Here is a 14,232-nt window from a genome sequence, read left to right as displayed (position 1 = left end):
AAAATCATTCGGTTTGCATGAAATATATCCAAAATGAAAATGCTTTCTTTTGGTTTATATGAAAATCAGCCGGTTTGCATGAATTTTGTCCGGTCCGTTGAGATGAGATTTGAAATGTATGCGGATATCTTTGGATGGCTGGCTCCCGCATCCGTGTCTGCGGGCTGGTCCTCACCAGTCCGCGGAGAAATGAGGTGTCTGTTTTGTGGGTTGGTGTTGGAGATGTCCTTACCCCTAAAAAAAGTTATTTTCCTCTCTTGTCTCAACAAAAGTTCTTTTCTTCTCGATCCGATAAGGTAAGTTGTGTTCGCATTTTTCTTCATGCAATTTAACATTTGCATACACCCGCAGGAAAAAGAAACTTTCTTGAATTTTATATTTTTTAATATTTCATCATGGCTATTATCATTCCAGCTAAACGGAGTAGCTGCAGAACAGTCGTGTGCATATATTTAACTTGACGTACATGTATATAGGGTGCTGAAATGTGTACTGCCTTCACGATTCTACAGAGTTGGCGTATGGATGTGTAGCCAGACAAACGATTCCGATGGTGATTCCCAAGTTGGGTTATGGATGTTTCATGTGTAACCTTGGACATATAAAACTTGTGCACTAATTGTATGTCGAGAAGTCTTGTATGCCCTTCCCATCTCCATTGGTTGAGACAGATCCATGTCTCCTCGTGCTCCTTATAAAATGTAGCCAATTGATAACGCGAATCAAGTCAAGAGCAGCCAGCCTATCACAGACAATATACATTACCATCACGCGTAAAACATGTATCAATAAGTATGTAATAATAGGTATATAGGTATGCCACATGCAGTCAGTCCTTCCTACTCCCTCCGTTCCTAAATATAAGTCTTTTTAGACATTTCAAATGAACAACAACATACGGATGTATGTAGACATATTTTAGAGTGTAGATTCACTCATTTTGCTCCGTATGTAGTCACTTGTTAGAATCTCTAGAAAGACTTATATTTTGGAATGGGGGGGAGTAGATGCTAATAATGGAGCCAATAATACGGGCTGACAGCTGACTTACATAAGATAAGCCAGTCAATACAGCTTCTAGCTAGTAGATGCTGACTCATATTGCGTTATTTTTTCTGCAACAAAAGCAAGTTGCTATTTTTTGTTCGACAAGCTGTACTAGATTCTTTTGCCAATCCAAGTTGTTTATTTGAGTTAGACTCTATAGAATAGCACATTTCCACACAAGAAAAACTGCAGAATACCGTACCAAGTCGTATCCTGTATGGTGTCGTAGTGCATATGCCGATTCAGTTTTTTTTGGCAATTGGTATGCGAGTTTCTCCTATTTGCATTTATTAGAGATGCATATACGTAAGCAAACCTTGATATTTCTTTTCGTAGAGACTTATTATGGCATCACCTGTATCGTGCAATGAATTGCTCACACGTCTAGAGCCAATTCAACTGTCAAACAAACCGAATGAGTTTCGATGGAACTTGCATCTGAATGGCAGATTTGCTGTCAAGTCTTGATATGAGGAGCTTTCCAATAGTGATGTTCCTATTGATGATAAAAACAATTGTAAGCTCAAACTACCTCTTCGAGTGAAGTATTATTCATGCATGCACATGATCACTCTGTAATTGGCCGATCCTTCAGAGGCCAAGGAAAGAGACATTTTTAGGTGGCATCTACCCACCTAGATGATCAACCAATAAGGTTGTGTCCCATCATGGATGGCCATGTAAAACTTGGATTGGAATTCTTAATTTTAATGTAAAACAATGTTCTTCTCGGTTTTTTTTTTTGGATGGGAGCATCGCATTATGCAGAGGCTGAATATTTCCTCACTAGGGTTGTATCACCTTGATATATTGGTTGAATGAAAATGTTATTTGTTGAATACACATAAGCATGCCATCACAGGCATGCTTACATCAGAGTCATGCCTTGTTGTCCACTGGTACGTTCTTTATCACTAAAAGAATAATCCACCTCAATTAGCTGGCTGGCGTTCTCATTCATTTGTCATGTTGTACTGGATCAACCTGCATTTCTTGGAGACACAACATAGGAAAAAAAGTATATTCAGTGCATCGTTCGGAGTACTATTGTTGAACCATATATTCACATCTCATGAAGCTCCACTTCCCCACCCATCCCTTGCTGCGCTCATGGTTTTCACTTTCAGTGAGATTTCGGTGAAATTCACTGAATTTCAGTAATTTCAGCAGACACTGAAATATTACGTTTCGGCCAAAATATTTCAGCAATTTCAGTATAGCACAACAATTCCAATATTTTTCAAAATATTTTTAAATTATTTCAAATTTTTAATTGAATTCAAGTGAATATTTCCACAACGTCAGTCGCTGCAGCTACGCGGTCCTGATGGACTCGTCCAACTTCACCTTCTCGACGACCTATGTGACCTGGCCGGCGTTCATTAACAACTACGGCGGCCAGGCCCCGTTCGTCATGGATTGGGCTATCGGGAACGAGACGTGCGACGTAGCCCGCAAGAAGCCTGGGTCCTACGCGTGTGTCAGCGACAACAGTGAGTGCTTCAACTCGCTCAATGGACCAGGCTACATCTGCAACTGCTCAAAAGGCTTCCATGGTAATCCTTACCTGCAAGATCCGGAGCACGGATGCAAAGGTACGTAAACCTGCTTACCCATCCATCAATTTATTTATCCACATGCATGCATGCATGTTCCATCATCAATTTATTTATCTACTCCCTCGAAATACTTGTACCTGGAGGAAACTAGTACATGTTTAGGCGTTATGGAGACTCTACATGTTTCTGTACAAGTTCCCCTAACTACAAGTACTTCGCTACAGAGGTAGTATACCAAATAAGATTAATTTTATAAGCAAGATTAACTTAGTGGAAGAACCGTAAATTTGGTAAAATATAATTGTCATCTCGCAAAAATATGTGTGCTTGCTTTAAAGTTTTTTTTTTCAACTGCAAACCGTAGAACAATTGTTCTACGCTATTTTCACATTAATAAGTCAACAAGATACACTCTTTACAACAAGAAGAGAAACAGCAAAGAAATAAAGTGAAAGTTGGGCTCAACCAATTCTCCTTTTCTTGGGAACATGTGATTATCTAGTGGTTCTGGTTCTCAAAGTGTTAGAATCATAGATGTGCACTAATCCATCCTTTCAAGGTATTCAAATGCTTTGCTTTGATTCTGTGTTCCAGCGCTAGCTTTAAACTAGATGAAATGGTAGTTGAAAACGTTTTGGAGAAACTGTCATTACCAATTCGTTAACATCCCCAAGTGTTAATTCTTCAGACATTGATGAATGCGAGCTCCCCCAATTGTATCGCTGCACAAATGGCGGGGTCTGCAGAAACAGGCTGGGAGGCTATGACTGTCCGTGCAAATTTAGATGGAAAGGCCACACCAAAGCGGGAACCTGCATAGATCATTTCCCTCTAGCAGCAAAGGTCGCAGCCGGTAAGTACTCTACTGCACCCCATTGTGGGTATTTTTGTTGATAGCTCATGGTGCAACGAACATTAGTACACAGCACGCTGGGTGAGATCTGTTCGAGTAGAATCTATAAACACATGTATGACATACCGACTGCTTGTACATCTCTTCATGGATGCAAGCCATATGATTGCTTCAAAGGATTTCAATCATTCAGTTGTATATACTGCTTAATTTCTATAAATGGCCTGGCTGTAATCTACGACCTACATGATTTCCTTGTCTTTTAAAAGCTCAATTTCCTTGACGTTGTTCTACGGATTCAGATTCGGCAGTCGAGTTTCAGCCCCTTGGCGGTCTTGATTTAGATTCCTTTTTCTTCTTGTAATTCTAGTGGTAATTTGTTTTAAATTCTGAGTAGATGAGCAAAAGAAACTATCAACTTTTTATACGAAATATTTCTGCCAGAATTGTAAATACGATTTTAATGATATAAAGTAAGTTTGTTTTATGTTCACCTAGGTGCAATAGGTGGTATTCTTCTCATGTCGATAATATCGTTCCTTATTATTCTTTACAATGAGAAGAAGAAGATGAAGAAATTCTACAAAAATAATGGCGGCCCTCTATTAGAGGAAGCAACAGGCATTAAAATTTTCAAAAAGGGGGAGCTCAACCCATTTTTGAAGAATAGCAACATAATTGGAAAAGGTGGATTTGGTAAAGTTTACAAGGGCCTTCTTGACAATAAAGAAGTTGCAATAAAGAAGACAATCAATGGTAGCGTGCGAGAGAATGAACAATTTGCAAATGAAGTCATCATCCAATCTCAAGTCATCCACAAGAACATTGTTAGGCTCATTGGTTGTTGCCTCGAAGTTGAAGCCCCCCTGCTGGTCTATGAGTTTATCTCACAAGGTAGCCTCCATGGTATTCTTCACAACCACAATAACAAGGTGGCTCTCAACTTGGAGACACGTTTGAATATCGCTGCGCAGTCAGCTGATGGGCTAGCTTATATGCACTCAAAAGCAAATATTAGAATTCTGCACGGTGATGTCAAGCCAGAAAATATACTCTTGGATGATAACTTTGTACCCAAGATTTCCGACTTCGGCATATCTAGGTTGCTTGCTAGAGACAAGGAACACACAGGATCAGTCATCGGTGACATGAATTATATGGATCCAGTATATCGACGGGAAGGCCTACTCACCGAAAAAAGTGATGTCTACAGCTTTGGATTTGTGATCCTGGAGCTTATCAGTAGTAGGAGGGCCATACATTCCGAGAATAATAGCTTGTTAAAGAGCTTTCTTGAATACGATAAGAAAAAGGAAAAAATGACTGAGCTTTTCGACAAGGAAATTGCAATAACAAAAGATTTGGGGCTTCTTGATACTCTTGCAGGTATGGCCCTAAAATGCCTTAGCCTTGATGTAGACGAAAGACCAACAATGATGGAGATAGCTGAGCAGCTACTCATACTGAGCCGCTCTCGTAAGGTGTAAGATATTTGGTAGGCTGAATGTCTGTATGCTGGTTTGTAACTGTGTTTCAAAGTGCTGTACTTTTAAACAAACTTGTAACAGTGTTATGGTTAGGCATTGTTTTCCTTGAGTGCAGAATTCCAAACCACTTTATACGCAGTAATGAAAATATTTGCCTCAAATCAAGAACAATTCTCATGTTGGAATCCCCTCCTGAGCGCTTCCCCTCCCCTCTTTCCACTAGCCACGACTCTGGCGCCGGCGTCCACCTCCGTCTGCATTGCCGGCCACTACACCCTCCCACCACCACCACCTCTCCCCCTCCCCTTGACTCCTCATGGCGTCTTCCTCTTCTGCAGCCGGTGGGCAGATCCGGGAGGGACACGTCACTAGTACAGATCGGGCAATTTAAGCACCCCTGTTAGAGTTAACCACGACGTGCGTACACAAAAACAGTCACCAGGTAGGATTAGAAGTAGAGACAGAGTAGGTAGCTTCTAGTCTATCTTGAACATATTTATATGCGTGTACCCATACCCCTTGTACAACCGTGAGTTGTGGAAAAGCAATAAAAGTCAAACAGCACGCACGACACGTGTGTTGGCTTTAGTAACGCTAGACCAAATCCTCCCGTAGCAGTGCACTGCAAAGCTAGCAAGCTAGCTAGCACCTGGCTTGATGTACAGTAGTAGCACTAGCACACGCAGGTACACGAACTTGACTTGGGCTAGCAATCGGCTTCTCTCCGCGGAACAAATACGAGGCACCAAATCGATGTATTGCAACAGGCTCGTCTCGAGCCTGGTTCTGTTTTGCTTTGCGTTTTGTTGGTCTGATTACAAGGTTATACGTGAGTATATATACCCAAGCCTCTATTCCAGGCAAGGTTTTCGCGATGAGAATTACCCACTTGGTCGAAAGCGGCCTGGCGGTAACTCATTTGATGGCACGTGTATTTGTTTAGTACCTGGTTGGGTACGAATGCGCTGTGACTTTGGTTTGCCGTTTCAAATTTTTTGAACTGCTATACAACTTATTTAGGTAGATTTAGCATACGTTCAGCGTTTCTTCCTGTGCTTGCATTCAGTCCATGGCGGCGCCGTCTCGATCGCTCATCTGGTTCTGTATTGGTTCCTGTCACTGTCGTTTCCTGCAATTTGATTCATGGTTAAACTTTTCAGTCTGCCGGGCGGTGGCCTGCTCCCTCTCGAAGACTCCTGCCGCTCGCCGCCCGCCGCTTATCCCGTCTGCTGCCGCTCGCCGCCTGCCCCCCGCCGCTTATCCCATCTCCTGCCGCTCTACTGCCGCCCCAGCGCCTCTATAAGATGGCCCCCGGCCTCGCTTATCCACAAGCGGCCGCGGAGGGGCAGCTCACCCGAGCCGCAACCAGGGGGCGTACCGGCGAGGGGCTGCGTCCACCTTGCCGTCGAGTGCCTCCTCCCCTCCGGCCGCCCCGATTCCCTCTTCATCCTCCAGCTCCAGCCCAACCCCGACACCCCGGATGTCAAGCGGGCCTTCCGTCGCCTAGCCAACCTCCTGGCCCCTCGGCGCGATCCCCATCCCCGGCTGACACCGCCCTTCGCGTCGTTGAAGAGGCCTTCGCCCACCTCTTGGAGAGCACCTCCACCAGCGCCGGTTTCGCTCCTGCTGCTCCCGGCGGCGTTTCCGTCGCAGAGATGTGCTCTGGACGGTCTGCCCCCACTGCTGCCATGTGCATGAGTACGAGCGCATGCTGGTGGGGCGTTTGCTTGGGTGCTCGAACCGCTGGTTCATGTGCGTGTTCGTGGCTACCTAGCGTCCTAGCCCACGCGGCTGCCCTCTCCCTGCTCGCCGGTCGCCGCCGCTCGGGTTGTTCGCGCAGGCTAAGCCACGGATTGTGTACGAAATATTCACAACAAAGCAACGCTAAGCTTGCTCTATCCTTGAATAAATCTTTGCATATTTTATTTGGGTTGCCATCGTATGTTTATCCTTATGTATCCTATTGAAATTGAATAGATCAAACAGAGATCCAGTTACAGCAAAGATGCGAAAATTGAGTAGTCAATATAGCAGGTGCAGTGTGAACTCCTGTTTTCCGTAGTAACTTCAGGTGGGTTTGGTGCATTCACCAATCAAATTAGTTCATTTTTATCTCTAATGTTGTTTTATGCATCTTTCGGTTGTTGCAGAGAAAAGTCTCTCTACATGGGTTAAGAAATTCAGAACTTTACAGTGAGCAGGTGTGTAAAATTATATCTCGAATCAAATAAAGTTTTCTGTGCACATTGTCATGCCACCATACTTGAACTGTTATATTTTTTCCAAGCAGAATGTGGACCTTATAAGGGCTATACATGCAAGATTCAGGAATTGGAAACGGAAGTAACACGGCAGAAGTTCTCCACTGGGCTCAAGGGGATGAATTGGTTAACTACAGAGAGCTTCAACATGGTGGCAACCTGGGTGACCTACCTTTTGTTGATCCTTGCTGCTTGCTGCTATTGTGGTATCTCTAGCCTGATTTTAGTGCGCTAGCGACAATTAGCACTGCTAAACTTGAAACCAAAATGAAGCTATGAGTTACCCCATAAGTTGTGTAGAAAACGATTATTCATCTTCAAATCATGTCATGTTTATTCTTATTGTTCCAAGGAACATCCTGCTGTTGTTTTTACCTCCTGAATTGTCAAGTATTAAATTGTACAAATATAAAAATTCACTGAATTAAGAACTTCCATATCGTTTTCTATTTTACCAGTTTGGAATCCATTGATCCAGTTTGGAATCCATCGCCGCCGCCTGAGGCAGCCGCCAGGCAAGCCCGGGGCGCCAAGGATGGTGGCGGCGGGGCCTCGGTTGCCCTGCATCTGCGTGGGGAACCCCGGATCTGGAGCGGCGGCTCCATTGGCAAGGCACGGCCGGCTAGCAGCTGTGGGGGCGGTGGATCTGGTGTCCCGGCTGCGCGGGCGGCGGGATCCGGTGGTCGTTGGCGGCCGGCGGCGGCTTCTGCGGCGGTCGGTGTGCACGATCTGGCGCCATCCCCTCCTTCCTTGTTCGGCGTGCGGGCAAGCCTGGTCGGGCCGCGCTTCCTCTTGGTCGCCGATTCTGTACAGGAGGCGCTGCTGGTGGCAGGGATCTAGTTCGGGCGAAATCCCTGGCCGGCCATGACCGGCCGTGCCGACGGCGACGCCTGAGGGCGCCGTTCCCCTCCTTGGAGGCGTCGGTATGGACTGATCTCCTCAATTCACCTTCCCCTAGGTCTCCCAGGCGAAAGCCCTAACTTTGTTTGGCAGCGGCGGCGCTCACGGCGCCGTTCCCTTCTTGAAGGCGCCGCTTTGGGAACCTTGGGGTTAGGTGGCGCTTGTGGGTGGTGGGCGACGGCGGTGGTGCGGCCCTATCCTAGCATGGATTTACGTCTGTTGCTTGGAGATGGACTCGCGTAGGTGGAGGTCGTCGGCTGGCGTCGTGGTGGCGTCAATGGCGGAGGACCTACCAAGGCTCGCGTAGGTGGAGGTCGTCGTTTGGCGTCGTGCTGGCGTCGATGGCGGAGGACCTGCCAAGGTTGTCACCTCAATTTGCTCTGAAGATGGACCAGTGGAAGATGGCGGCGATGACACATTTGAGTGCGTCGGACCGGTTTGAGCCCCGGACCCGGCAGAAGGCTTTGGTCGGGGCCTCCGGCTTTAGATGTTAGGCTTAGGTGAGAGGTCTGGATATGTGGCCCAGCTTGCACCCCTTCATCATTTGGATAGGAATAGCGGTAGATGTTGCCAAGATGGCGGATTCAGGCATATTGTTGTTCTACTTTGTAAGGTCCTTGAGAATAATCAATAAATTGGCCGCATGCATCTTCCAGATGCAGAGGCCGGAGATCATCCTCCTTTTCCAAAAAAAAGCAAATTTTTCTGTTTAATCATTTTGTTGAGGCTTCCGGAAAAACAGGTTAATCTATCTTTTGTTCACATGCCTTGCTACCTAATTTTACATGAGCTTTCTTCACGGATGTACATATTTTTCTTTACCCTGTAATGTTGACGGGCTCATTTTTCTGGTAGTGAAGAAATGAGAGGAAGTGGAAGGGTAGAAGGTACGCTTCTGCAGAATCCAAGTAAGACTTTGTTCCTTACCTATGCTTGAACAAAGAGCAGCACACAACATGTATGTTAGTGTTTCAATTTCAAATGATGGAATTTTATATCATTAATAGTGGTAACTAATGATAAGTAACTTTTAGTTCTGCTAAAATTATTTTTCTTTTTTGAATTTCCTCAAAATGGAATAGTAATGATTTTAAGCTAAATAATGAGTTCTCTTTGTGTGTCGCTGGGTAATAGAAGGAATAAGAAGCAAGTTTTATATATTATATGGAATACTTCTTTTAAATAGCTATTGAGTTATGCCGTGTAGTTTCTTCTTCGTGTGTATGTTGTTCTTATGCTATTTAAGATGGTGACTATTTAATTTACTGTCATACGGTTAATTCTTCGGAATTCTTGGTCAACTGCTTAGATAGAGACAAATAGTGTACTCTTTATTTTTTTTTGTGCTGAGATCTTCATTTATATGCAGAACCAAACATGTAGGTAGCTTAAAAGTACATTTAAAACGCAAATCACCCTAAGATATCCCAGTGTGTGGTTTAACCTGAACATATCTTAACTTGCAAATAAGCATGATTTTCTTACAACTTGCTTCTCTGATGTCCCCCTTATTTGCCTTCTTAATCAGTATACTTGGAGTCCACATCCAAGATAAAAGCATCTTGCTCTGTTCACTCAGGTTCTCAGAGATGTCTCATCCAGCCGGACGATATTATTGACCATTTAATAGCAGCTGACCAACAGTTTTGGTAATTAGAGAAGAAGACAATTCCACAGAAGCAAAGCCAGTTCATTGGTAGGGAGCTAAATTAGCAGGCATGCTACCTGTACTAAATACATGTTGTGCTTCCTGCCCCTTATGTCATTCTATATATTGAACTCATTGGCATATGATGTAACCTGTTAATATTCTTAATGAAATCACCCGTAATGGGCATTTTTCTTAAAGAAAAGATTACAGTATACCATGACTAAGGCTTCATACAGGATTGTGTCTCCCTTGGTGTTATTTGCAACAGCTGAGTAGCTCCGGAGAGTGTCAACGTATGTGCCCAAACTCAGTAGAACAAGCACTAACGATAGCAGAACTTGAAAATTCCAGGAGATGGCTGCTCTCACCATATAGTTCAAAGGTTCACTATCCAATTATGCTATTTATGTTTAGGGTACTTATTGTATAACTGGTTATAACAAATATATTGTTTTATGATGACATATCTTTAGGAAAGAATATTCAAATAGAGAAATTTTGCTGTGTTAGATTTTTATTATTACCAAGTATACGAGTTTGCTCTATCTGATTGTCTCAAAGTATTACAGTTATACGTGAATATGATAATCAATTGCATGTTTGTGAAGAACAGAGGCCTGTAAGTGTGGCGGTATGGCCTAGAGACATACTTGACTGCTTATTAAGTTGTGGGTTGTTTTTTGACAGATATATTTTCTCACTTCCTTACAACAACTTAGTCTCCAGCTATTGTACAAGTCTGGTGCGCAAGTGTTGTTTCGTTCCATCTTCAGTTTGATTATTGTTTTTTTGGCGAGAAAAGTTCCCATCTATTCATCAACTGTCAAGGCAGTACAATTCTTTTTTTTTTAAACAGGATTCCTAGATCAAATTTTCTGGCTGGGACAAGAAAAGGAACATGCTCCAGTCTCCAGAATGTCATAGATTCAATAAGGACTGTAAGCTGATCACATTCTATTTTGAAGGATACTACATCAATTGTTTCAACCTAGAAAATCAAAGCAGGCCCAATTCTCGGTATTCCCATTCACCATCGTAAGCTAACAAACAGCGAGTGGAAGTGCATCGAGGATCGGTTTGAGAAGAAACTGAGTTGCTGGAAAGAAAAACTCATGTCTTATGGAGGCCGGTTGATTCTTATTAACTCGGTGCTCACGAGTTTACCTATGTTCCTCTTATCCTTCTTTGAGGTCCCAGTTGGGGTTAGGAAAAGGCTTGACTTCTATCGATCCCGATTCTTTTGGCAGAGTGATGAACTTAAGAGAAAATACCGACTGGCCAAATGGGATATTATCTGTCGACCAAAGGACCAGGGGGCCTTGGTATTGAAAATCTTGAAGTCAAGAACAGATGCCTGCTTAGTAAGTGGCTGTATAAGTTGTCATTTGAGACAGAGGTAACGTGGGCGCAGATTTTACATAGTAAATATCTGCAGTCCAAGACCCTGTCCCAGGTCACACTGAGACCAACTGATTCGCTGTTCTAGAAGGGGCTCATGAGAATCAAAGCTACCTTCTTTAAGAGAACTAGGTGTATTGTCGGTAATGGTAACAACACTCGATTCTGGGAGGATACGTGGCTTGGCGACGCGCCTTTGGCGACCTAGTATCTGTCCCTATATCATATTGTTCAGCATCGTGAGGCTCTTGGTGCCATGGTTATGCAGTCCATTCCACTCAACATTCAGTTTAGGAGGGTGCTTGTGGGTGATCGATGGGAAGCATGGCTTCACTTGGTTCGTAGACTGATGGAGGTTCAGTTAACTCCTCAGCCCGATCAGTTGTGTTGGAAGCTTACTAGATCTGGGGAGTTCACAGTTAAATCTATGTATATCGATATCATTAACTCTAGTGTGATTCCTAGCTCCAAAGATGTTTGGAAAGTTAAGGTCCCTTTGAAGATTAAAGTGTTTATGTGGTTTGTACATAAACAAGTAATTTTAACAAAGGACAATCTAGTTAAGCGCAACTGGACAGGTTCTACTAGGTGTAGTTTCTGTGATCGGGACGAGACTATCAAGCACCTCTTTTTTGACTGCCCGTTGGCACGAGGTTTGTGGCGCTCTGTGCAAATTGCCTTTAACATTACTCCGACTTCGGTCAACATGTTATTCGGGGTGTGGCTTGCTGGGATAGAGTCCGAAACAGCTAGACACATTCGTATAGGAGTATGTGTATTGTTATGGGCAATTTGGAATTGCAGAAATGATTTGCCTTTTAACAGAACAACTATTTATTTTTTGCAGGTTTTATTCCGGGCTACTGCGCTGATCTGTATGTGGTCCTTACTCACTCCGACGGAGGTCAGGGAGCGTTTGGTTACTGGATCTGTCCGGTGGGAGATGGTAGCGCGGGATATCTTCAACCGGTTTGGATGGCGGTCATGTAATAGGATAGGCGATTAGTTTACCTATTTTTTATTTTGCCAGCCGGTTGTGGCTTGTTGGGCTTTCTGTTTTGGCGTTGAGGCTCTGTGTGAGCTAGCCGTTCCTTTTGTTTGCAGACTTTAAGACCTTGTTGAACCTTATTTACTTTCTTTTAAATGTAAACGTATGCATCGTTCTGATGCAGAGGCCGGGGAGTCCCTTTTTCGAAAAAAATGATGCTGACAGGAGCTGCCCGTCTGCACCTTCTCGGACAGTACTTCTTCAACTCAAGTGGCACCCTGCAGCTGCAGAGTGGTGAGCATCGTGTCACGTGTCATGTTCGATGTCAATTCGTCTTGGTACGTAAATCAAGTAGTGGATGTCTTTTCTTTCTTTCTTTCTTTTTTTATTTTTTCTCACAAATGAATAAATCTCCCGACCGCTGCATCTGTGGATCCATACATCCATAACATTAACAATGTTGATAAAAGGCAATAAGTCCAAATTCGTCAATAAGCCAGGTATACAATCATGACAAGATATAAAAAAACACATATGCATGACAAGTCATCTTTCTTGCAACAGCATCTTCAAGAAGGGAGGGTACTTTTCATCTGTATACTGGGTCAAACCAATTAAGGACGGTACACAGAGACAACCTCTTCAACACGGGGAACTTTTCTCTTTTGGTTCTTCATTAATAATTTGATTGCTATGCCGGTACACGATAATTTGCATGAAAACTATGGCTAAAGAAGAGGAAGGGTTCAAGAAAAACAACTTGGTTCTGCCGTTCTAGTTTGTGCTGACCTGGCAAAGCCTATGTGCTGGTCAACAGAGGTTGGAGAAGTTTCTGGCCGGAAACTGGCTGCAATGTCATACACCGAGCCACCGATCAGTATGAGAGACATCAATGTCCTTCACTACACGCAAATGAAAAGGGCTCAGACGTTGATAAGGAGGAATCCATTGTTAGGATTCCTTCCTGGAGAAACGAAACTGAACCGAGCATACAGGGCACCATTGGGATTCAGGAGATCGGCGAGTACATGCAACTCTGGCACATGATCGAGCACACGACGCTCTCCGCCGAGCCAGATCATCTCCTCTAGAAGTGGAGCTCCAAGGGCACCTACACTGCGCAGTCCGTCTACCTTGCCACGTTCCACGGATCCACCCGATGTGATGCCTGGAAGCTCACTTGGAAATGCTGGGCGCCGCCCCGGGTCCGTTTCTTCCATTGGCTCGCCCACCTAGATCGATGCTGGACGGCCGACCGCCTCGCCCGTCGCGGCCTGCAGCATCCCGCGCGCTGCCCACTCTGTGACCAGGCGCGGGAGACCATCCAGCATCTCCTCCTCGCCTGCCCATTCTCTCGGCACGTATTGTACAAAGTCCTGAGCTGGCTGAGGGTTCCCCGCAACCCGCCTGACAGCAAGCCATCAACCAACACCTGGTGGCTCTCTGTGCGGCAGCACACGCCCAAGCCTATGCGCAAGGGCATCGCCTCTGCAACATTGCTCATTCACTGGATGCTTTGGAAGCATCGAAAGGACTGTGTCTTCGACAGAGCTAGCCCTTCAATCACTGTGGTATTGGCTAAGATCAAGGAGGAGGCTACCCTTTGGGCCAAAGCCGGCGCGTTGGGCCTGCGTGCTCTCATTCCCCACACCTGGGATGTACACTAATTAAAACACTCTCGCATTGTATGATTGCCTCCTAGGAGGATGTAACTCAAACCCCTTCCTTTTCAATGCAATGAAACGCAAATCTTCTGCGTTTTCTCAAAAAAAAAACTACACTTGAGAATGAATCTAACAATATTGATTTGGCATTGTGGATGTTGCTACTTTCTTCTATAAGTTGGTCAAAGTAGAGGTGCTTTGACTTTGGACAGAACTTATATGCAGACTAAAAGGGACCAGAGGGAGTATACGATGCTTACAGGAGCTGCCCGTCCATTTGCACCTTCTAAGACAGTAGCTCTTCAACTCAACTGGCATCCTGCTGAGTGGTGAGCATCGTGTCACGTGTCATGTTTGATGTCAATTCATCTTGGTATGTAGCTATAAGTGAACGTCTTTTCTTTCTTTCTTTTTTTTCATAAAA

The 14,232-nt window shown here is 44.4% G+C and overlaps 1 protein-coding gene and 1 long non-coding RNA gene across 4 annotated transcripts; both read left to right on the top strand.

The window, feature by feature from the left end:
- The first annotated feature begins 2,374 nt into the window (after positions 1-2,374).
- On the top strand, positions 2,375-5,062 carry LOC147962970 (wall-associated receptor kinase 3-like). Its single transcript, XM_087529422.1, has 3 exons — positions 2,375-2,642; positions 3,295-3,459; positions 3,958-5,062. The coding sequence occupies exons 1-3, from the start codon at positions 2,375-2,377 to the stop codon at positions 4,944-4,946; spliced, it is 1,422 nt and encodes a 473-aa protein (XP_087385548.1). The 3' UTR covers positions 4,947-5,062.
- Positions 5,063-6,032: 970 nt separating this feature from the next.
- On the top strand, positions 6,033-9,927 carry LOC147962969 (uncharacterized). Of its 3 annotated transcripts, XR_015609515.1 has the most exons (6): positions 6,033-6,803; positions 6,924-6,980; positions 7,097-7,147; positions 7,237-7,370; positions 7,666-9,015; positions 9,636-9,927. It is a non-coding gene; the product is annotated as an uncharacterized LOC147962969 (long non-coding RNA). The 3 variants fall into 3 exon arrangements; XR_015609516.1 differs by having other exon boundaries at positions 7,237-9,015; positions 9,687-9,927; XR_015609514.1 differs by having other exon boundaries at positions 7,237-9,015.
- The last annotated feature ends 4,305 nt before the right edge of the window (positions 9,928-14,232 follow it).

Source organism: Triticum urartu, chromosome 6A (assembly GCF_056163025.1).
Source record: "Triticum urartu cultivar PI428250 chromosome 6A, HENAU_Tu73, whole genome shotgun sequence".
Taxonomy (NCBI): domain Eukaryota; kingdom Viridiplantae; phylum Streptophyta; class Magnoliopsida; order Poales; family Poaceae; genus Triticum; species Triticum urartu.
The sequence above is the reverse complement of the archived record's forward strand: the minus strand, read 5'-3'. Positions and strand labels throughout refer to the sequence as shown.

Bases quoted from the DNA above. Each gene is read 5' to 3' on its own strand.
- LOC147962970 (XM_087529422.1), top strand. From the start codon at position 2,375: ATGGACTCGTCCAACTTCACCTTCTCGACGACCTATGTGACCTGGCCG. The intron at 2,643-3,294 runs GTACGTAAACCT...TTAATTCTTCAG, and splicing joins TCCGGAGCACGGATGCAAAG to ACATTGATGAATGCGAGCTC. The intron at 3,460-3,957 runs GTAAGTACTCTA...ATGTTCACCTAG, and splicing joins AGCAGCAAAGGTCGCAGCCG to GTGCAATAGGTGGTATTCTT.